Source organism: Vanessa cardui, chromosome 18 (genome assembly GCF_905220365.1).
Source record: "Vanessa cardui chromosome 18, ilVanCard2.1, whole genome shotgun sequence".
NCBI lineage: Eukaryota > Metazoa > Arthropoda > Insecta > Lepidoptera > Nymphalidae > Vanessa > Vanessa cardui.
In genome coordinates, this window is record NC_061140.1 from 12832883 (window position 1) to 12855975 (window position 23093).

General features: G+C 41.1%; 4 protein-coding genes across 4 annotated transcripts in view; 2 read left to right on the top strand and 2 right to left on the bottom strand.

The window, feature by feature from the left end:
• Positions 1-5919, bottom strand: part of LOC124537203 (E3 ubiquitin-protein ligase AMFR-like) — a 57351-nt gene extending 51432 nt beyond the window's left edge. The window contains exon 1 of the mRNA XM_047113957.1: positions 5400-5919. Within this exon, the coding sequence (XP_046969913.1) occupies positions 5400-5705 (306 nt within the window). The 5' untranslated portion in view covers positions 5706-5919. The remainder of the gene's footprint in view (positions 1-5399) is intronic.
• Positions 5920-6374: 455 nt separating this feature from the next.
• Positions 6375-12620, top strand: LOC124537209 (protein VAC14 homolog). Its single transcript, XM_047113963.1, has 14 exons — positions 6375-6591; positions 6724-6874; positions 7353-7583; positions 7663-7880; positions 8040-8160; positions 9645-9768; positions 10133-10350; positions 10422-10599; positions 10675-10780; positions 10850-11021; positions 11098-11216; positions 11536-11615; positions 11789-11924; positions 12006-12620. Exons 1-14 carry the CDS (start codon positions 6491-6493, stop codon positions 12154-12156), a joined length of 2106 nt encoding a protein of 701 aa, XP_046969919.1. The 5' UTR covers positions 6375-6490; the 3' UTR covers positions 12157-12620.
• A 617-nt stretch (positions 12621-13237) lies between these two features.
• LOC124537208 (inhibitor of nuclear factor kappa-B kinase subunit epsilon) lies at positions 13238-17763 on the bottom strand. Its single transcript, XM_047113961.1, has 6 exons — positions 16798-17763; positions 16304-16531; positions 15098-15233; positions 14808-14959; positions 14068-14669; positions 13238-13658 (listed from the first exon to the last, which is right to left on the bottom strand). The coding sequence occupies exons 1-6, from the start codon at positions 17542-17544 to the stop codon at positions 13328-13330; spliced, it is 2196 nt and encodes a 731-aa protein (XP_046969917.1). The 5' UTR covers positions 17545-17763; the 3' UTR covers positions 13238-13327.
• Positions 17764-18675: 912 nt separating this feature from the next.
• LOC124537268 (cactin) lies at positions 18676-22484 on the top strand. Its single transcript, XM_047114046.1, has 11 exons — positions 18676-18691; positions 18763-19100; positions 19185-19422; positions 19908-20082; positions 20552-20685; positions 20766-20918; positions 20993-21116; positions 21226-21379; positions 21457-21900; positions 21996-22140; positions 22276-22484. The coding sequence occupies exons 2-11, from the start codon at positions 19066-19068 to the stop codon at positions 22462-22464; spliced, it is 1791 nt and encodes a 596-aa protein (XP_046970002.1). The 5' UTR covers positions 18676-18691; positions 18763-19065; the 3' UTR covers positions 22465-22484.
• The last annotated feature ends 609 nt before the right edge of the window (positions 22485-23093 follow it).

The window sequence follows — 23093 nt, forward strand, 5'->3', positions numbered from 1 at the left end:
CGGACTCGATATATACTGACTTCTCAAAAGCGTTTGACAAGGTAAACCACATTTTGCTCTGTAGCAAACTAAAAGCATACGGAATCCATGGCTCCTTATTAAGATGGGTAGAATCATACTTAGATAGGAGAACACAATTAGTTGCAATCAAAGGGTACACTTCCTCCCCCGCAACAATTACATCTGGGGTACCACAGGGGTCGAACCTTGGACCTTTATTTTTCATAATATTTATTAATGACCTAGCTAAAGAGTTGTCGTGTCAATTTTTACTATACGCCGATGATCTCAAAATGTATTCTTCGAGTAATAACGTCAATGATGCTATATCTCTTCAAAAGGACTTAGATACTCTTTCCAGATGGTGCACTAATAATCATATGACGCTAAATATAGAAAAGTGCTTCGTAATAAGCTTTTCACTGAAAAGATCGAAAAAAGTACTCTTTGATTACACTATAAACGAAAACAAACTTTCACGCAAATCCACCGCAAAAGACCTGGGAGTAGTATTTGACGAAAAACTCTCTTTTAGGGATCATTACGAGTACATAATTAACAAGAGTAACAGATTGTGTGGATTCATAAGCAGGTGCACTAAAAGTTTTAAAAGGCCTAAAACTACTATACAACTTTACTGTTCCATAGTTCGCAGTATTTTAGAATATAACTCGGTTATATGGTCACCTAACTATGCCACTCACTGTGAAAAGGTAGAAGCCGTACAGAAAAGGTTTTTACGTTTGCTCAGTTCTCGCTATCAGTACGGACGTAAACTCGAATGCTACAATGACAGGCTTAATCATTTTAAATTGCAAACACTAGAAATGCGTCGTAACTGCAATAACTTAGTATATTTGCATAAAATAATACACGGTGTTATTGATTCACCCTTGCTTTTAAGATCCATCAACATAAACACCAACTTTAAATACCGACACCCTAGAATATTTACCCTGGACGTATACAATAACAACATATCATATCATAATCCTATCGGTCGTATGTGTCGCGCATATAACAAATTTTTTCTCGAAAAGGACGCGGACGGGGGTATTGACATTTTCAACAATAACCTAAATCTATTTAGAAAACAATTGGTTTCAATATTTTCAATTAACAAGTAATAATAGTGTTTAAATCTATTTTCTTATTCATTATTTAGTTCCTCATTTCACCACTTCATAATTTCTTTTTTTTTTTCATTGTCATAACTTGTTCATATTTTTCTGTATATTTTTTTCTTTTCATTTATTGTTTTTTGTAATGTATACAATGTATTCTTAAGTGCTGATGTTATTTGATTTTTATAGGTGAAATATTTCGTCTACAATCTGTGTTCACATAGTTGTTGGGTTATAACTTAGCTTGCTATAATGTTTACTTATATATTAAATGTGTATTTAGTTATAATCTGTTTTGTGGACCATAAATAAATAAATAAATAAATAAGTAATATTATAAGCTAGTTGTCGGCCGCGGCTGCGCTCGCGTTTGAGAGGTTGGTTGTCATATGTTAGGCAAATAATGTAGCCTTTGTCCTTTCTTGGTGCACAAGTTTGCTTAATACCAAATTTCATCTGTTGGTTATAGTGAAAGAGAGACAGACAAACGGGTACTTTCACATTTATTATATGAGTATAGATTCGAAAGTGTGAAGAGGCGTTCGTTTGCTTGTTACGCTTTTAACTCCTCAAGCGAAGATCGTTAATTTCTTATTACACGTTTTCAGGGCTACAGTACAGAGAATGTGGTACCAAACACATTCCAAGAAACTATTTTCCTATAAACATTTTGCAATATAAGATTGTTAACCATTAGTTCACCAGCAAAATGCATATCCTACTGGAGTAAGATGATGTGATTTATTTATAAATTTTATGGTATATGTGGCTAATAAGCTTACCCGATGGAAAGTGACTACCACCGCCCATGGACATTATTTTGATTTCCCCTCAACCTTATGCAAATCAATCAAATCAAATCAATTTTATTAAAGTAAACATCACAATTAAGCGTTTCTGAATCGCTACTTAACGATACTTAATCCTACCACCGTTTCGGAGAGCAGCCTCTGGCGAGAACAAACGGCAAGAAACTCGCAAAATAGCTTTTTTTAAAAAAACATTTCTTGTATAAGATTTTAAATTAACATGGTTATTTTTATTTTAGTAATACTTTAGTAACATTTCTTGTTCTTCAATTTTTCAATTAAATCTTGCAAGCGCGCGCATTTAGCACCATATCTCTCCAAATGGTTAAGCGTGCATTTTCAATACTGCTCACAACACCATTATGAATACTAATAAACATTTATTTCATTCAATGTACTAAATAAAAAAAGTATTTAAAGAACTTTTAACATGTATTAATATTCGCTTGATACGCCGTGACGCAACTCTATTATTGTACGCCCAAGAATAATAGAGTTTTTGTTTACATTCAATCAGCTTTATAAATGCAATTGTACAAACAACGGGCCGTTATGGATTTTCATTATGTATTCAATTGTTTTTTTAACGTGAATTGCTACAGGCCAAGAACAAACTGCAATCACTTACAAACAGGTTACCTATTACAATGTAATCTTATTGTACTAAATAGACAGGATTTACTTTTGGACTAGATAAATAGTAATATCTGTATGTGTATACTCGCAACATAAGTTTGACTTTCTGGCTTGGCTCTCCGAGATAATACAGTACAAAATAATTATAGTATACTATTTACCCTGATCAGATACCCTACTAACCGGAACACAGATATACGAAGAATTAATGTAGCTGAACATAATAATAAGTGTGGAGAGGCAAAAAAATGATGGTGTTTCATACACGTTAAATTGTCGAAATCCATGCAAAACTCTAGCCCCGTTTCCTCACAGAAACTACTCGTTACGCTTACCGGTACTAGGATTGTCGATTAACGTCAAATTAGACGACATTAGAAAAGTTTTTTTTTACTATATACAAAATTGCAATGTAGATTGTATCAAATAGAGCAGAGTTACGAGACGATATAATTAAATTGACCGAGTCATCTATATAATACCTAAATATTCCATTTAACGTTAGTCACTAAAACTATTAACTTTTTAATGAATTCAACAAAAGAACGTTACTCATTGTTATATCGAATCATTGGCCCAAAAAACTACGTAGTTCAACTGTGTCTTTTTTTAATTTATATATTTGCATTACAATTTAACTTCCCGAAATAGACAAGGTAAAAATCAACATTAGAAATGACTAATGGGTTTAATTAATAAGGTTTATATCTGATATTAAAACAGAGGTTATGTTTGTATATGTGACATCATACACTTTAAATATGTTAAATTAAACACTAAATAAATAACACAATTAACAAAAATTTTATGCAAAGACATTGTTTCATTCTTTTAATTAATTTTACTTGATAAAATTGATTAACATAAAATATTTTTTCTTTGTATTTAAATTTAAAATTATTGTAGATAATACGAAGGTGAATCAAAGTTATTGGATTTCATATATTAAAAAAAAAATATATTATACATCATCATCATAAATATCACAAAAAATATTCCCAAGTCTTTAGAAAAACTCACCAACGGCGCCATAACCGCGGCATCAGATTGTGTTTCCAAGACATTCATTTTTCTTTTACTTTCGGTTTTGTTTTTTCCTGTTTATTCTTCTATCTTCTTAAGCCAAACTCTCGCCCTCTTTGGCATATTCTTTCGGTGATCTACCTTTTTTACATTCACCCGAAGCGAAACTTAGACGTAAGCGAACGTAGAAAATGGCAAAGCATCATCCTTTAATCTTCTGCTGCATGTCCGTCCGTACAATTTTTTTTCGTAGATATATTAGCGTTATTACGTAAGATGTTTTCAGGTACAGAATCTTTTTTTCTGTACCTGAAAACACCTCACTTAATCCGCTTTTCTTCATAATTTTCAGTTTTTACACGAATTAAATATGAAATCAAGTGACACTACATAAATATCACGGGATATAGCAAAATCGAAAAAAAAAATTTATACATGCTTGAAAGAACTTTATAATTCACCCTCATATGTAAGCTTAATTATAAAAAAATAATTGCCGGCAAAGATTTTTATAAAAAATAACTTAATTTCAAAGAATCAAGAAATGTCTTTTAACTAATTGAAGCAATTTAAAATAATAATAGTTTCTTCTAAACAATTGATGATTGTGTAAATGAAGATAAGTCTCCTCCTCTATCTTTCAACATTGCAGCATTTTTTATTTGGATATAGAATGAAATGATCCAATATTTTAAAATTTGTTTTCAATCAAGATTTTTAAACTTAAAATACCTAGCCAGATCCTTGCTTTACCACAAATTAACATCTAAGAAAAATGTAGACAATTATTTTATTGGAAGTGGTAAGATAGATTTTCGGGGGCATGTGTAGTGTATACTCATTTACTTTGGCATTTCTTAGGTGTACATCTTGAGTCAGGGATTTTTGGTACAATGCCATTGGATGAAATAACTATTACCCTGGACAAATAGACAGAAACTAAAATAATAAATAGAAATATTTTTTTAATCCATTCATTGATCCTTGTTTATCTCTGTTAATTAATATAATAATTTAAACATACTTTCATTGCATTATATACATAAATTATTAACTAATAATAAATTAGATAATAGTTATAGTCAGACAGATCTTTGATGGTGTGTAAAACAACCAATGTCAATTGCAGTTTTTTTAATTAAAATTTTGATAAATAATTTGCTCATTCATTGGAATATTACATTCTTTTATTTACCTTTATTGCAAGCAGCCTCTCAGTTTAAGATTATTATTTTTTGTATGAATGAATCATTTTAGTGACTGAAAATTCTTACTTAATTAAATAAAATAAGTCAATTTGTGAGTTGTGTTAGTAGTAGTTAGTGTTTAACTCAGAGCTAAGTTGTTTCAAATATATATTGCACCGCATAAAAATAAAAATATGCTGTAATATACTGAACCAAAAACCAGCCAGTATTTTGTCTATGAATATATTAAAACAGTTATCATGCATATAAATAATTAAAAAAAAAAAAAAACAAATAACATTTGTTTATCAGTATTGTGGTCATTACTATATTTGTATTTAATTAATGTTTTGATATTTATAATTGTCCCTAATAACTTAGGTTAATTAATTAACCACTTAATAATTTTAAAGTATATGAACAGGTGGAAATGATAAATTTAATATTATTGATCTTGACAATATATATTTCTTTCTTCACTATGGTCTTAAATGTAAATAGTCTTAACAGCTACCTAAACCACGGCCTTGCCTTTTCCTTATTACTTTTAATAAATATTCTCAATACAACAATAAATTTAAAATTATTTTATGAAATAAAAATTCATAAATAGTACTCACCCACATACACAATGGCTCCTGCATCATAAAGGTCATCACTTCTAGAAACTGGTCGCTAAAAGTCTTCGTTTCGTTCATCGGAAGCTCTGCAGCCGCAGTTACCGCTGGTTGCACCATCTTCGCCGCTTCACCTTCTATGATCCCCGAGGCCGTCTCCTGTTTCTGCAGGGTTGTGTTAGCCTTCCAGTTCGGATCACTCGTCACATTCACGGCATAATACATGGCTACCGATAACAATAAAACACTTCCCGCCGAGTAAACCTTGAGATTCGGCAAGGGCAACCTGTCTACGAGAGTCACAGGCATCTTGAATGTTCTCCACTAAATAACTAGTACGTAAATTAAACACCGGACCAACCAACCCTTTGAGAAATTGGAAACATTGAATCGGTTACGAATGTAAATTTATCCAAATAACATCGCCGAGATAATAACAACACATCACCGAATAATAAAATGTCAGACAAAAGCGACCGCGCGTGACTGTAACTCGCAATTTATATGAAATTATTTATTTTTATGCGTCAACTATTATCGATTTAAGGAAGGTTACTCGATGCTAACGATACTCGATGAGATCAGCATGGAATCGATTAGTTCGATTATATCGAATAGTGTTTTCAAAAAATAGTATAACTTATAATAGTTTGTGAGTGTTTTTTTATAAAAAATCACAAATAAAATTAAAAATATTCAACTACTATACAATTTTATAAGTATTTATTTAAATTGTACTCTGAAAAATAGCAATTCCACAAAAATAAAACAATTCTATTTCTTACAAATGTATCGATTTTAAATCGAAATCACAAATAAAACAAATTGAAAATAACATAATAAATAACATAGCTATCATTATTTTTCGCAATATATTTTAGATGTTCCTTTATAAATATTTAGAAAGGAAATCTTATTTATCGATAATATCTAATGCATAATTCCGAACCGAAAATAAATAGCAATGAAGTTGACGTTGTCAAATCGGCAATGTAATGACACTTCGAGTTTGAGGAGGTATCGAAAAATATTGTGTTTTTTCGTCGAATAAACAATTGAAATTTATATAAAAATATTGCAATTACACATTCGAAATGACTGAACGTGACTACGCTCCTTTAAGTGCAGCATGTGTCCGAGGATTGTGCGATAAACTATATGAAAAAAGGAAATTTGCAGGCGTAGAGATAGAAAAGTATGTCTTTTATTGTATTTCTTATAACCATTTTATAATTATACCGTTTCTACTTTTTAAAACAATTCATTTTTAACTTAATGAATATAAGAAAACACCATAAATGATGAGAAATGTTTGTTTAAATTACAGAATGGTTAAAGACTTCAATGATGCCAACAATACTAATCAAATAAAACGCTTAATTCGTGTTCTTGGACAAGATCTTATGTCTTCGACCAACCCCAATGTCAAAAATGGAGCTCTGATGGGCCTTTCTTCAGTTGCAGTGGGCTTAGGAAAGGTAAAGTGACAGCTGTATGAAGATCTCAAACATCAGCACCACATTATTGATATCAGCACCATTAAGACGTAGAAATAAACATTATTTACTGATTCTACTTGTCCCTAGGGTAATATTTTTTTTCAAACAATGCACATGCAAAGGCATACTACTGTCAGAGAATAACAAGTTGCTCTCTTCAAGTCTCTTCTTGGTGTTTGTGTTTGTCCTGCCTGCCAGCCACTCATCATATTATATTGTAACATTTAACAAAAATTAATAGTACAGTCATGTTATCATTTGGAGGATAAGTGAGCCAGCGTTACTACAAGCTTCTAATTTGTTTAAAATAAAATAACTTCTTAGCTGAGGTGGTGGTGCTTTGTCAATGTATTATGGTGAACATTGTTTACAATAATTAAAGTAAATATATAACACATGAATGCCACAGATGTCTCGTGTGGGGAGATACAAATGTAACAAAATATGTATTTAATAGGGTTCTGTAACATACATTGGGGAGCTAACACACCCAATTGTGGCATGCCTGGGAGAGAGCGAGGCGCGGGTGCGCTACGCGGCCACTGAGGCGCTTTTCAACGTGCTGAAGATCGCACGGGACGCCGCCTTGACGCAGTTCCCGCTCGTGTTCGATGCGCTCGCGAGACTGGCCGCGGACCCCGAGCCGCAGGTCCGGCAGGGGGCCGAGCTGCTCGATAGACTAGTCAAGGTATCGCCGGTCGCTAAATAAATTTGCAGGCGTTGAAGTAATAAATCGAATACGAGTATGACGCGTGGGCGGTACGCAGGACATCGTGACGGAGAGCCCGTGCCTGGAGCTGTCGCGCGTGGTGCCGCTGGTGCGCGAGCGCATGTACACGCGCAGCGCGGCGGCGCGCCAGTTCGCGGTGGCGTGGGTGTCGGCGCTGGACGCCGCGCCCGCGCTGGGCCTGCGCCGCCACCTGCCCGACCTGCTGGACGGGCTCTTCACGGTGCTGGACGACCCCAACCCGGAGATCAGGCGCATGTACCTACGCTCTGCCACCGCTGGCTCACTAGCTATTTGAATCGTTTCCTTTGATCTTACAATAAACATGTCTGTTTTGTCAAAGAATCTTTTTTCAGAGGTAACTCTTGTCTTGTAAATCCTAACTGAAGCTGGACATGAAAGTCGACCTTTTTCTAGGTGTGACGTGCAGCTGAATGAGTTTCTGCGCAGCATAAAGAAGGATCCGTCGGAAGTTAACTTTGAAGCGATGATCAACATTCTCATCACGCACGCGCAGTCTACGGAGGAGTTGTTACAAGTTAGCTAATGATCTATAACAGAACGACCGTAAATTTATCATAATTTGTTTTTGATTTAATGTCATTACGAGGTTCAAATTAGTCACGTTATTTATAATAGGATTTACAATCAATACAAAACCCGTTTACGAAGATAATTAGAGATAGAGCTCCGCAGGTTACGCATTTAAAAAAGTTTGAAACCTAAATTATTTTGATACCGTTAGTACTTATACTTTGATTTTCATAAATAAATATAAATAAATGAGACAACATCACATACATTACTCTGATCCCAATGTAAGTAGCTGCAGCACTTGTGTTATGAAAATCAGAAGTAACGACGGTACCACAAACACCCAGACCCAAGACAACATAGAAAACTAATGGTAATCTACATCGACTCGGCCGGGAATCGAACCCAGGACCTCAGAGTGGCGTACCCATGAAAACCGGTGTACACACCACTCGACCATGGAGGTCGTCAAATCGGTCGTTTCATAGTATTCAGTTTTACATTCGGATTTTGTAACGCTAAAGATATTTAAACTTTTCATTTTGCAGAAACAGCTGTCCAATAACGCTTAGAGTTGCGTCACAATATGAACTTTCCAACAATATTGCATAAGATCTCTTTGTAAATAAATTTCCCCCGATTCATTCATTCTGGGGATAAGTATTCTAAGTTACATTCTATGCTAAGATTCGATAAAGATAAGAAGGCTCTATAAGTAAAGCGTACCAAATTCAGTAAATAGAAACATGGGTTTCCACCGGGTATGTTACCGTTAGATTACAAAATTCGTTAGATTACAATCTGACGAGACAGATTGTAAACTGTCGAAATATTGTGAACTGTGAAATATGATTGCAATTTAACGCATTATTTTTCGCTACATTGTAATCAATCGAAGTTAAACTGTTAGATAACAATTTGTATGCCTATACGGTGACATATACATAACATTTAATTCAATACTTGGTGGTAGGGCTTCGTGCAAGCGCGCCTGGGTAGGTATCACCCACTCATCAGATATTCTAGCGCTAAACAACAGTACGCAGTATTGTTGTGTTCCGGTTTGAAGGGTGAGTGAGCCAGTGTAACTACAGGACTAAGGAATAGTTAATATTTCTTATAGCGTCATTGTCTATGGGTGATGGTGACCACTAACCATCGGGTGGCCCATATGCTCGTCCGCCAATCTATTCCATAAAAAATGGAAAAAATATACTGAACTGAACTCGTCATAATTTAAAATCTGTTGTGTTATTTGACGCATTAATCGTCTAGGTAAAATAAAAAATACGTTATGGATTTGTTAAATCGTCAATTTTATTATGAATAAGTGAAAGTGTATGTGTGCGTTAATTATAAGTAACTGATCATGAAAAGTAGGTATTTGAGTGCAAGTTTAGGCAAACTTCAGTATTGATGAAGTGTCTGCGTCCACGTGAGCTGTTCGTGGTCGCGCGTGTAGTAATGTGTGTGTGTGCGTGTGCGCAGCTGACGGCCGTGACGTGGCTGAAGGAGTTCGCGGAGCTGAGCGGCGCGGGCGTGCTGCCGCACGCGTCGGGCGTGCTGCGCGCCGCGCTGCCGTGCCTCGCCTACACCGACGAGCCGCGCAAGAGTATCCTTTGCGCTGTTGGCGTCCGCCCCCCCCCACCCCCGCGCCTCTCCACGCATTTCCGATGCCATTGACTTCCACGACTATCATTCTTCTTGATATATATTACGAATAATCAATTAATGCTGTGAAAACTACGCTTATTCGTTTCGGCTCATCGTGTAGAGATTCAGCGTCTTTTCTCGAGTTCAGCGAAGGAATTTAATTAGATAATCCCTAGAGTTCTAAAATTGTTTATCATCTTAGCTTTCTCCTTGTTTAGCGTTAGTTTCGGCGAAAGTATGACCAACATTCTCGCAACCGTTATGTTATGAAATTTTATGACGTATTAAAAGTACGCGATAAATCCTTACATCGAATACCATAGAGATACGCGAGACTGCAGCCACCGTGAACCTTCAGCTGACCAAACTAGTATCGGATGCCCCGGAGATCCGAGTGGGCGAGGAGGAGGGGGAGGGGCCGCGACTGCACCTCGACGCGGTGGTGGAGGTGCTCACGCAGATGCTGCACCACAGCTCCGTGCACACCAAGGTGGCCACGCTCGACTGGATCCTGCACCTGTACAACAAGCTGCCGGCCGAGGTGAGCTCCCGCGCCGCGACGCTCCCACCGCAGGAAGCCCACGGGCTCTAATGGGCGGGCGCGGTCCGCAGATGTACGCGCGCACGGAGCGCGTGTTCGTGAGCGTGGTGGGCTGCCTCACCGACGCCGCCGACGACGTCGTGCGCCGCGCGCTCGCCGTGCTCGCCGAGATCTGCTCCTGCCCCACCGCCGCCGACAGCGCCGCCGCCGCCGCCCCCACCGCCGACGCGTCGGGCGCAGACTCATACGGTATGGTGCGTGCGGGCGGGAGTTTGCGGTTCAAAAACTTACTGTTTTCTGATAACCGTGCTCGCTGTCTCGCAGGCGACTTGGAAAACAGCCCATACTATCACAAGTTCCTGAACGCCCTCCTGAGGCTGCTCGCGGCCGACGAGAACCTCCTGGAGGACAGGGGAGCGTTTATTATAAGGTCGGTAGGGTTTGCAACTCGCTACGTGTGTATGAGTGGGTAACAGGCCTAACGCGGGGCGCGGTGCAGGCAGCTGTGCGTGCTGGTGGGCGCGGAGGCCGTGTACCGCGGCGTGGCGGGCGCGGCGCGCGCGCGGGAGCCGCGGCTGGCGGCGCGCCTGGCCGACGTGCTGGCCACGCTGCTGCTCACGGCGCCCGAGCTGCACCCGCTGCGCCTGCGCCTGCGCGCCTTCGCCGACGAGGTCGGTACCGCGGGGGCGGGGGGCGGGGGGTGTGCGGGACGCAGGCTGTGCGCGGTGCTAACGAGCGTGTTGACAGGCGACGGTGTCGCTGTTCCGCACGCTGTACCTGTGCTGGGCGCACAGCCCGGTGGCGCTGCTGGCGCTGTGTCTGCTGACCCACAACTACGCGCACTGCGCCGCGCTCATCAGCACCTTGTATCCTTTGAGATCAAATTTTATTTACTTAGATTTAAATTGTCGTAACTCTTATAAATATGTTGGATTTGTAAAGGATAAAAAAGAACCTGAAAATTTATTAACACCGATTGAGAGTACCCCGCCAATGATCTGTTTACATATGTGGAATACAATGAGTTTTGTATCATTAAACAGATTTATGAATTACATTTGTCTTTCAAGTCTATCCACGGCTTTTTAAAGCATTTCAAGAGTGCGTGTCGCATCTGAAAGTTATATTAGTAGAGTGGAATATAATCATTAAACCAGCTGATGTTTTCCTTAACAAAATTGTCAGCGGCGAACTTGAGATAACGGTAGATTTTTTGACGGAAGTCGACAAACTGGTGCAATTGATTGAATCTCCGGTGTTTGCATGTGAGTATATCTTTAAGAAAATGCTTAAGGAAAATTTGAATTAAAAGTTTTTAGTTACTAGATAATAACTCAACTTGAGACGAAGCGTCGCGTTGCGGAACGAGGTTGTTTCAGATATCGATATAAATAGATACATTGCAACAGCTCTGATAGCCGTCGTGTCCCCCCCCCAGACCTGAGGCTGGAGCTGCTGGGCGGCGCGGGCAGCGCGGAGCTGCGCGCGGCGCTTTTCGGCCTGCTCATGCTGCTGCCGCAGAGCGAGGCCTTCCACGCACTGCGGCGCCGCCTGCACTGCGCGCCGCACGACATGTGAGTCCGCACCCCCGGTCGCCGTGTTGCGGTCGCGTGGCCGCCCTGCGAGCGTGTTGTAATGCGAGTGGCGCCCCGCAGCGCGGCCCCGGCGGCGCCGCCGCAGCCGCAGTGGGAGCTGGACTTCCCGGCGCTGCTGGCGGAGTTCCGGCGCGTGCAGGCGGCGCACCGCGACCACCGCATGCTGGAGCGCCGCCTCAGCCGCGCGCGCCTCTTCGACCCGCGCACGTAGCGCGCGTAGCGACCCGTAGCGCACGCGTAGCGCACGCGTAGGCTCGCCCCTGCGGTAATCGCCTTTTCGAAGAACGTCTACACCTCCTCGACCGTGAACGTACGAGATTGAACAGCTAGTTGTAAATAAATCTAAGATATATGAGTTTGTTATTATGTATTTAATCATTTAATTTTTGAAGCTGATGATGTGACACGGAATCAACGGCGCTAGATAGCTAGCGAACTAAAAGGGCGCACTATATCGGAAAGCTGCTTTACTCCCGAGAGCGCACTCCCGTGCTGTATATTCACATTTCGTGTAACAACAGCGCTTGTTATTCACGCAAATGTTCGACGCTTGCGATTAGTGAGCTGTATTTTCAAACATAACGAAAGTTACAAATTTATAATTAAAGATTCGTGTGTATATATTATAGATATTTAAGAGTTGAATTTTATAGAATATACGATAAGCACATTCCATATAGAAGTTTTATTTACTAAATGAAACACAGTTTAACTTATATCATATCCTTTATATATTTTATAAAACACAACATTACCCTTATGTAAACCTTACACATTTTGTAACTTATTTATACTAAGTAATACATATTATAGAGCACCAATACTTAGTTGGAAAACAATTGATACAATCTTCCCCAATGCCCTTACAGCCTTAATTACGTCTACGTACATGTATATCAGTTTATCGCCACCGAACGGCACACAGATACGATTTTAGGTCATACTTCAATGAATACACGCACGTCACACATTTGAACCTTGCTTCCCGATAAACGTCCTACGAAGTAACATCGAACAGTTCAATCGATATCGTCACATGGTTCCATTGCACTGATTTTCCTAACTAATATTTCGCTAACATCACTAAATTCACTAATACAAAATTGGAACTGGTAGCTACTGCGAGAATGGAACAATCTCTGAGATCCGTAGCGGCGGCCACCTCACGTGACCACGCACGCCGAGCGCGCGGCCGGCGCCGCGTCGCCGCGCTCGCCCGCCTCGTCGTCGCGCGGCAGCGAGCCCGCCTCGCGCGAGCCCGCCGACTCGTAGATGACCGTCTCGATGCCGGACTCCGGCGACGACGCCGACGACGCCGACGACGCCGACGACGAGCGCTCGGAGTCCGAGTCCGAGGGCGCGTCGCTGTCGGCGGGGCTGTGCTAGGGCGCGTCGGCCGTGAGGTGCAGCAGGCGCGCCACGAGCGCCGAGCTGCAGGCCACGCCGGCCGCCACGTCGTCGTGCGCGGCCAGCAGCGCGCGCACGCCCGCGCCGGCCGGCGGCACGCCCCCGCGCGCCCCGCGCCGCGCCGCGCCCTCGGCCGGCGCGTCGGGCGCGAGCTGCGCCTGCGCCTGCGCGTCGCCCACCAGCGCGCGCGTGCGGTGCTCGGCGTCCTGCAGGCGCGCCGCCAGCGCCAGCACCTTCAGCTCCGTGCTCGACAGGTCCTTGTCCAGGATCTGCGTTTGCAGGAAGACCGTTTGCGCGACCTTGTACCTGCGATCGAAGATTATTACATTTAATGGTTAAAAATGGATCGTCTCATTTTTACACTGTGGTGTTGGCGAAAACCCAACCCACCGGGGGTTGATTACCTGAACAGGTATGTGACTAACAGCAGTGATCACAAGGGTAATGAAATAAACATAAATATAAAGCACTTTGGCTATTGATCTGAGGAGGCTTGCAAAAGACATTATTTGCGTCAAATGTGTGCCACATTGAAGCGATTATACATATAAAAAAAGGAGGTGTGCATAGAAATCTGCATAGCCTCACCTCATGTCCAACCTCACCATATTATAAATCGTTTAAATATTGAGTATTGATTCTGCTGTATAACATGCGTCAAGTGGTCCGTGACAAACGTGCGGTGTCAGCAGGCGGCTCAGCGGTAGCGGCTCACCAGTCGGCGATGGCGTCGGCGCGCGCGCGGGCGAGCGGCGCGGCGCGCTGCAGCAGGGCGCGCGCGCGGCGGCCCGTCTCCGCCACCGTGATGCGCTCCAGCACGTGGAACTGCTCGTCGTTGTAGGTCATGGAACGCGTGGCGCGGTCGCGCACCAGGTGCTGCCACGACTCGCGCAGGCGCTCCACCAGCGTCTTGGCCTTCAGGTGCAGCCGCAGCTCGCTGGGGCACGGCGCGTGCAGCAGCGCGTCGTCCCAGTCGGCGCGCAGCGCGGCGGCCGCGTGGCGCGTGCGCAGCGCCGCGCCCGCCGCGCGCAGCGCCTCGGCCTCGTGCGCCACGAGCGCGGCGGGCGCGGCCCAGGCGTCGGGCGCGGGCGCGCGCGGGGCCAGCGCCAGCGCGGCGGCGGCGGCCAGGTCGAGCGCGCGCGCCGCGTCGTGCAGGCGCGCGGCGTGCGCGGCCAGCGCGTGCGCGCGCGTGGCCACGGCGGCGAGGCGCACGGCCAGCAGCGCGCCCCAGCGCGTCACGCACGCGCCGCACAGCACGGACGCGGCGCACAGCGCCTCCACGCGCCGCTTCACCACGTGCCCGACGCTGCACGCCGTCTGAGGAAACGTTTTCGATCTTGAAAGCAGTCGGTTAAGTCCTAGGCAAAATTCGCGCAGCGATCCATCTTGAGGCTGCAGGCATTCAACTAATGAAGATGATTTAGCATTAATGATTTGTGATATCCGAGGGCGTACCTTGGCCTGCGAGGCGTCGTTTTCGACGGACACGATGTTCGGGAATACGGGGAACTTAGGCACCTCGGGCTCCGGCGCCATACTGACGTTGTTGTTATTTTTGTTGAAGAGCATCAGGGGCACGTCGGCTGTCGTTTCCGGATAATTCTTACCTGCAAATATAATTTGTATGAAAGTTCACAACTATAAATGATATGAAATTAGGTGAATCGTCTTTATGACTAATTAATACATTTATAAAATTAAAGACACTACTTATCTGCTTAGTATATATATTAAAATGAACATACCGAGAGTATTTTCATCTATTTCACTGAGGAGTAACACATCCTTGTACAGTAGGATCTGGGATTCCGCGACAACGCTCGTCTGTTCACAGATGTATGTCTGTAGATGCTCGTATTTTTCCTCAGGTTTCAGGAACACCTGTGGTTACATGATTAAATACATGATTACAAATGAGAAAATCAATCAAAGTAAGGTAAATCTTAAATGCTATCTTTTTAAAATTGATAACACATTGAAGTTGATTATCATTTAAAAGAAGAAGTCTCATTTAAAAGAAATAACAGTGATAGAAAAGTTTAACATTCCGTATAACATGTTTGCATTAAAATAAATTCAAAACAATTATTTCGCAAAAAAAATTGCATTGGGTATTTATGAGCGAAAACGGCATTAATATCGTTTAAATAGAAATCACAACAACTGAAATCATGTGTAACGACTACGCACTAAACGTCATTCGTAATGAGGAGCGCGCCGACAATAATGTAGCCACTACCTGAACACTCACACATAAACACACTTCCGCTTTACCAACAGAACAGACAAAGGTTATCATATTTAAGAATGTAGTTTAATCAACTAATAAACACCTGAAATATCAAAATGTCAATGTATAATATAAGTACGACACAACTTAGATGTACATCGACAAATTCAATAAAACCAATTACTGCCTATTCTCTATTTTACTGACACAGACAACTTCTAATTAATAACATACTAATCACTGTCACATTCTTAAGTACATAAAAAGGATAGTCATAAATTTTACAAATCGTAAAAATTTATATTTGTAATAAATTATGGTGTACCAAAATAAAGAAACATTTTAACAGATAATGAAACATATTACATTTATATATGACAATAACCAAATACATTACTCAATATTTTATGAAATTAAAATAAATCATTTAATTTATTAATATATAATGTTTTGGTATTTATTAACAATGCAATGCTCAATTACATGCTATGACTTTCAAATTAAAACTATGCCAAGGATCTTGGTACAAGTTAATGATCTGCAATTTGAAGCATATTTGAACAAATCATTGTTTGTAGAAATTACATTTGAAATGTAGAAACTGACAAACAAATACAAACTTTCAGTTTCTCAACTGTATTTTCTTTTATCTAGAATATTCCTTTGAATAAAGAAATACATTTAGTGGCAAATTAGGTTTTTTTTATAATAAAAAAATTACCTTTATGCTAGCTGCTTTATTCACATGAAAAATGTGAACTGCTTTGGTGGATGTCACTGTTTGAACCTCTGAGAAAAATCTCTCAAAAGTCCATATTCTATGCGGGTCCACCTCCAATAGTCCAGCCAATAATGGTGTGACTAGTTTTCGGAGGCCTACACTGAGCTGGCAGTGTGAAGGTAGTTCCCGACACCACTCTATAGGTCCATTTTCCGTTGTTTGTGTGCCCTGTATAAAGATTTCAATCATTAGAACTGTACTTTTTAGTTCTTATCAATTGTGCAAACATCAAGTGTCACATCTTTATAAATGGAACAATAATTGTGCACAATCCCTTTGTGTGTGGTTTTTACTGTTGACATAGAAATGATGAGGAAGAAGAAGCTTCAAGCCTTCTCTTAAAAATGAGAGGAGTCCTCAGCCCAGCTTTTGCAGACTGAAGAGACTGTGGATTGATAATGTATAAATTATAGTTTATTTGAATGTTAACTTACCGAAATTACTCCAGAGGCTTTCTTTGTTGTGATATAAAACATTGTCTCCTTATTTTTCCGACCACCATATGGCCTAAAAGGCAACTGTCCTGTAGCCACATGGTAAAGTGTGACACCTATTGACCACAAATCAACAGTTGCTCCAAAACTCTTTCCTATTGGTTTCCTTAAAACTGCTCTTTCATACATGTCAGGGTGAAGGTACTCTTCTGTTCCATAGAGGGATACAAACTGTTCCTCCTCTTGTAACTCTCTTGCTGCCCCAAAATCTGTCAACTTATATGTAGTAGTGCCATCCTCACTTATAAATTTCATAATATTACCAGGTTTTAAGTCTCTATGTACCAGATTGTTGTCGCGTAAATGCTTCATACCTGCAGTCAGGTGTTCTAGCACGAGTAAGAATTCGTGCTCTTGTAGGCCATATGTATTTTCAGGATCATCAAGGATGTTAAATAAACTTCCGCCTGTACACAGTTCCATAACAATAACTTTACCCCTTCCATCCTGTTCTTCCTCAATAGCTAGTAATTTAACTATGTTCTCATGTTTCACTTTCTTCAGAACTTCGAATTCACGCATCTGCACTTCGTGAGGTCTCATGTGACTTATTTGATTAAAAGTCTTAACAGCCACTGGTTCTCCATTGTTCTTATTAACACCTTGAAAAACAGCGCCAGTAGCTCCCTTTCCTAATACACTAGTCGTACACCATACATAATTTTCTGATCCTCTTAGAAAGGACATTGTTATTTTCGTTAAATATCTTATTTAACTTAAATCTAACTTAATAAAATCCCTCCAAGCTTCCCTTTGGATTCTATTAACTAGTTTTCTACTTATTTTTATTATTGAGTGTGACTTTAAATTATTCTTTACTTAGTTTTCACTTTCATTTTATCTATATTATTGCACATAACAGCACCTTGGCTTCTGACGGTTTGACACTGTAATGAACTTACTGACATTGACAGTTTTAAGTAATGACATTGTTAAAAAAATGTACAGTTGCTGGTAACTTTATTAATTTTTTGCCGACTGAAACCGCAGTATCCAATACCTCTTCATAATTAATATACAAATAATACGGTATTTATAACCAAGTTCTTTAAGAGCGTCAGCGTTTATGAATTCAATCGACTATAGAGACTCAAGTCGAATGAAAGCATGTTTAACTTTAAATACGTCTTTATCATAAATATTTTGGTTAATTAAGTTGAATAATAATGAATCCTATGTATATATGTATGATTTAAAAATAGTTTCACTGAGTTCAACACTTGTATTTAACTCTAACGCATCAGAAAATAAGTAAACAATAAGTGCTAAATTAAGCCGTGTGGTTAGAAAATTTGAAATCGTAATATCAGAAAACATAACTATATAAGAAAAACATGAAAATATTATTTTAAGATATATTCTATTACAATACTCACACCACCATTTTATAGTGCAACTGAGAAAAAATGTCAATATATATGTTATGGGAGTCGTTTATTAATGAGCAAAATAATTTCGATATGACAATGGTATTTAAAATATGTAAGCAGTCCAGACATTTGACTTAAATACTCTGTGACATTAATATTTTATGCTGTAGCTGTAGGAGTCAGCCAGTCAAGCTGTCATTTCATTTGACATCTCCATTTTGTAAATAAATTAAGTAATAGCAAAAAGCAATTAAGTGTTTAAGAACAATTAAGCCTAAAATTCATTAAACGCCATTACATCAATATTATTATTGGTTGAAAAGAAGTGAGCAGTTTTAAAAACATCTGTGTTGACTTTTATTAAGTTCAACGACTACTTACATTACTCGTGTGTTCCCCTGAGAGGAGACTACTGTCAGCTATATACGACATCATCTTATTAATCTTATTATAACAACAATAAATGTAAGTATTAAACATAAGTATGAGTATACTGTAAAATAACACAATACGGTTAAAAAAAACATTCTTTCGAAGGTCGTCAAAACATGTAAGCAGATACCGAGATGACTCTCGTGGTAGATCAGTCGAGCGACGGCGTGACACTTTAGAGCGACACAAAAGTAGATCGAAAAGTAGAAGTTCTAAAAGAAAGCAAAAGTCTTTGAGCAGAGAGAGAAAAGATTCTAAGCATAAGAAGAGTAAAAAGAAGAAAAAACGAGCTCACAGCAGTAGCTCATCAAGTAGTAGTGACAGTGATGAGGAGGAACTGAAACTGCTGCAGAGGTTAGAAGCAGAACGACATAGATTGAAAGAAGAAAGGAAGAAACAAAAGGAAATGTTGAAAGCTAATGAAACACCAGAAGAAAAAAGGTATTTTTATTCATACCAACAATAAAGCTTCTGGTTTTTTTAAAACACTTCATATAACTTTGTCTATATTATTGGTGATTCCAGGGCTAGGAGACTTAGGGAAAAACAGGAGAAAGAACGCAAGAGACGCGAGCGTATGGGCTGGGACAATGAGTATCAGTGCTACACTAACCAGGATAACCCATTTGGAGACTCGGCACTCACACATACTTTTGTCTGGACAAAAAAACTTGCCAAAGAAGGTGTTAAGAATGTTTCACATGATGAGCTTGAGGCATTAAATAGACAAAAGCAGATGGAAAATAAGATAGAGCTAGAAAAGGTAAGTTGGCATAATAGTGGTAACATCAAATTTTACAGACCATTGAAAAATAAATGAATCTAATATAAATCATGAGTTTCTTGCAAGTTTGCCCCAGTAAAATTATAATTCATTTAATTTTTCAGACTGGTTATCATGGTTACTATTACTGGAGGCTAGATTATTTCTTTATTGTCTTATTACGTCAAATTAACATGCTATAAAACAGTTTTATGTTGCTATGATAATGCTAAAAGAGCTATGTCAATTAGTTTTCCTAACCAATAATATACTTTGAATCAAAAGTAATCCCTTATGTATTGTGGTATCATTCAGTGTCATTTCTAGCGCCTGGCAATAGCCAAATATTTTGTTGACTGGTTAAGCGAACATCACAAATTGCTTTTGGCATTTGCATCAAATTATTAGTTAAAAACATGTATCAGTGATAGTGTATTGTTTAAATTGTCATAAGTAGTGTATATGAAGTAGAAGCGTTGGTCCAGGTGAAGCAGCGGCGGCTGGAGCGCGAGGCGGAGCGCGCGGCGCGCGAGGCGGAGGCGTCGGAGGCGGCGCGCGCGCGCGAGGCGGCGCAGTTCCACAGCTGGGCGCGCCACGAGGACGCCTTCCACCTGCACCAGGCGCGCCTGCGCTCGCAGATCCGCATCCGAGATGGACGAGGTCTGCTCCTACTTGTACTCATATTGGGCACGTCCACTCTGTTTGTAGTGGACTCGACATATATTAATGAAGTCGACGTGTTTACGATATATTTACGCAAATGTTACGTATACTCATAATAATATAAATTTATTTTAAAGAAATGGTTTCAATCGCTGTATACATAAGAGGAGGAAAGTTACATTAATTACAGTTTTCGACTTCGCAAACTTATAATGCAAAGTAAAACCAACAATATTATATTAAAGTTAAAAAGGTACGATAATTGGCTTAAGAAAGCACATGTGAATCTCAAGAAGTTATTGATTTATAGGCAGGATATATAAAAGTGTAACTGTACTTTACTGCCATACGATATGCCGATATTTTCAATTCAAAAGTATTTTTATGCCTGCAATATGGAATGAAAATTATTTAGATTTTCTGATGCCTTAAGTTTTAGTAATTTAAATATAATTTCCATCCGTAGCAAAGCCAATCGATCTGCTGGCTTGGTACGTGAGCTCCGAGCAATGCGTCGATGCGTTAGAAATGCACGAGCCCTACACTTATCTCAACGGACTGAACGCACAGGACTTGGAGGACCTACTCGAAGACATCAAGGTACGTAGGTAAAAAAAGGAGGACGATCAACGACGAACTCTCTGAGCACGTTTGCTGACGGTAAGGTCCCGTGTTCGCAGGTGTACAAGGAGCTGGAGCAGAACGCCAATCAGGCCTACTGGGAGGACGTCCAGACCATCGTGGTGGACGAGCTCAGCAAGCTGCGGCGCCTCGCCGCGCCCGGCGCGCGCCGCGACGGCGTGCACCAGGCCGTCGCCGAGGACGTCACGCAGGTACCGCCCGCCTGGAGCGCCCCACTCGGAGCGCTCGGTGGGAAGGGAGAGACTACATAATAGTTGCATTACAGATTTTTAAGGGCAAGACCGGAGCCCAGCTCGAGGCCCTGCGCGCGCAGATCGAGCGCAAGATGAGCGCGCGGCGCGACGGCGTCGACGTGCCCTACTGGGAGAGTCTGCTCAGCCAGCTCAAAGGTAGAGAATTTATACTTTTAAAATTTATCGCTGAATTCAACAAGATATTATTATTTGAGGAGCAGCGGTGTATTTATGTTTTCTGTATCAAATAATTAACCGTGTGCAGCGCACATGGCACGAGCGCGCCTGCGTGACCGGCACCAGCAGAACCTCCGCCGCAAGCTGCAGCTGCTCAAGCGCGAGCAGGGCGTGCAGCCCGCCGCCGACGCCGCCGACGCCGCCGACGCCGCCGCGCAGCACGACTCGCCGAGCGAGCGACGGTACCGCTTCCGTTCACTTCGCTTCCCCGTCCGTCAGCGGGCTGCGATCCAATATTACGATACGATTTTTCCGACAGGTCCAAGTCGCCCGAGGCCGCGGAGGCGCAGGAGTCGCAGTCGGAGTCGGAGCGCGAGGAGGAGGAGGCGTCGAGCGCGGGGCGGCTGCAGTACGCCAGCGGCGGCTACTCGCCCGTGTACCTGAGCGCCGGCGCGCTGGAGCCCGGCACGCTGGTGACGGAGGCGGCCGAGGACGAGCAGCGCCTGGCCTTCCTGCGCGCGCGCCTGCACGCCGCCAGCGCCGCCGACCACCACGCCGCGGCGCTGGCGGCCGCCGCCGCGCCGGCGCCGGGCGGCAGCGGCGCGGCGGGCGCGGCGCTGGAGGCCACGGCGCGCCGCTCCATGGCGGCCGAGGGCGGCGCGGAGGGCGAGGGCGCGCAGTTCAGCGTGGAGCACGCGCTGCCCGACCAGCCCTACCTGTGGGCCGACAAGTACCGTCCGCGCAAACCCAGATATTTCAACCGGTGAGTGAGATTATGATCATTGTGTTTTATGTCACCATTACCTATGTTATGTCCCTTACTAAGAAACCACTGTAACGGAACGATCGACCTTTCAGAGTGCACACGGGCTTCGAATGGAACAAGTACAACCAGACGCATTACGACATGGACAATCCGCCGCCGAAGATCGTGCAGGGATACAAGTTCAATATCTTCTACCCCGATCTCATCGACAAGAATGCGACGCCCGAATTTTCTCTCGTTAGTACTTCTGATGCATTTAAAATTCCAGAATATTTTTTTCTCATTTAATGCAAGTAATAAAGTAAAATAATTACAAGATTTTGTTATATATATTATGTTTCGCAACTTATTAATTTGATAATGTTATTTCAGAAACCGTGTGCCGATAACCCTGAGTTCGCGGTGCTGCGGTTCCACGCAGGTCCACCCTATGAGGACATCGCTTTCAAGATCGTTAACCGTGAATGGGAGTACTCGTACAAGCGCGGTTTCCGCTGCCACTTCCATAACAACATCTTTCAATTATGGTTCCATTTCAAGAGATACAGATACAGACGCTGAATTATATTGTTTCTTACACACATTTTGTTTTATTTTAGTAATGTATAATGATCTTATGACTTATGCAACTTGCAGTTAAATATTTTACAAATTGTAAATATGCACATGTATACATGCATACATATATACATTTTAGTCTCGTGCTTATTTCAATAAATGATATCCTTAAATTTAATTATGGCCCATAAAATGATTAATTTATTTGATTATTTATCCTGTTTATCATAAACAAATGACATAAGTGACACAGAATATTGTAATATGTCAGAATTTTGTTTATTGATATGTCCCTTTCCTAATAACATTAATGCTAGAAATAATTAAGGCAGAGTGAATCGAAGGTTTTTATTTTGTGATAGATCACTTCAAAATCACATGTCATGTGCAATAAATATAACTTAAATAAATAATGTTCTACTCTGTCTGTATATATTGCTCATTAAATTTATTTGTTTCTCATTTAGGTAATTATTTATTAGGTCATTATCATTACACATTAAGCCCCAAATTAATGCATATATTAATTATCCACTGCCTGAGGCTATATATAAAGCAAAAAGAATAGAACGAGAATTATAAATAAAAAACATTTTTACATCACTAATAATATAATCAACAGCCTTCTTTAT

What these genes read in the sequence shown, in the direction of transcription:
- LOC124537209 (XM_047113963.1), top strand. Translation starts at nt 6,491, where the DNA reads ATGACTGAACGTGACTACGCTCCTTTAAGTGCAGCATGTGTCCGAGGA. An exon ending in TGCTCGATAGACTAGTCAAG is followed by an intron (nt 7,584 to 7,662) that starts GTATCGCCGGTC and finishes GGCGGTACGCAG; the next exon opens with GACATCGTGACGGAGAGCCC. An exon ending in GTCGGGCGCAGACTCATACG is followed by an intron (nt 10,600 to 10,674) that starts GTATGGTGCGTG and finishes GCTGTCTCGCAG; the next exon opens with GCGACTTGGAAAACAGCCCA.
- LOC124537208 (XM_047113961.1), bottom strand. Translation starts at nt 17,544, where the DNA reads ATGTCCTTTCTAAGAGGATCAGAAAATTATGTATGGTGTACGACTAGT. An exon ending in AAGCCTCTGGAGTAATTTCG is followed by an intron (nt 16,532 to 16,797) that starts GTAAGTTAACAT and finishes ATCTTTATACAG; the next exon opens with GGCACACAAACAACGGAAAA. An exon ending in ACGACGCCTCGCAGGCCAAG is followed by an intron (nt 14,670 to 14,807) that starts GTACGCCCTCGG and finishes ACGTTTCCTCAG; the next exon opens with ACGGCGTGCAGCGTCGGGCA.
- LOC124537268 (XM_047114046.1), top strand. Translation starts at nt 19,066, where the DNA reads ATGTTGAAAGCTAATGAAACACCAGAAGAAAAAAG. An exon ending in ATAAGATAGAGCTAGAAAAG is followed by an intron (nt 19,423 to 19,907) that starts GTAAGTTGGCAT and finishes GCGTTGGTCCAG; the next exon opens with GTGAAGCAGCGGCGGCTGGA. An exon ending in CGACGCCCGAATTTTCTCTC is followed by an intron (nt 22,141 to 22,275) that starts GTTAGTACTTCT and finishes ATGTTATTTCAG; the next exon opens with AAACCGTGTGCCGATAACCC.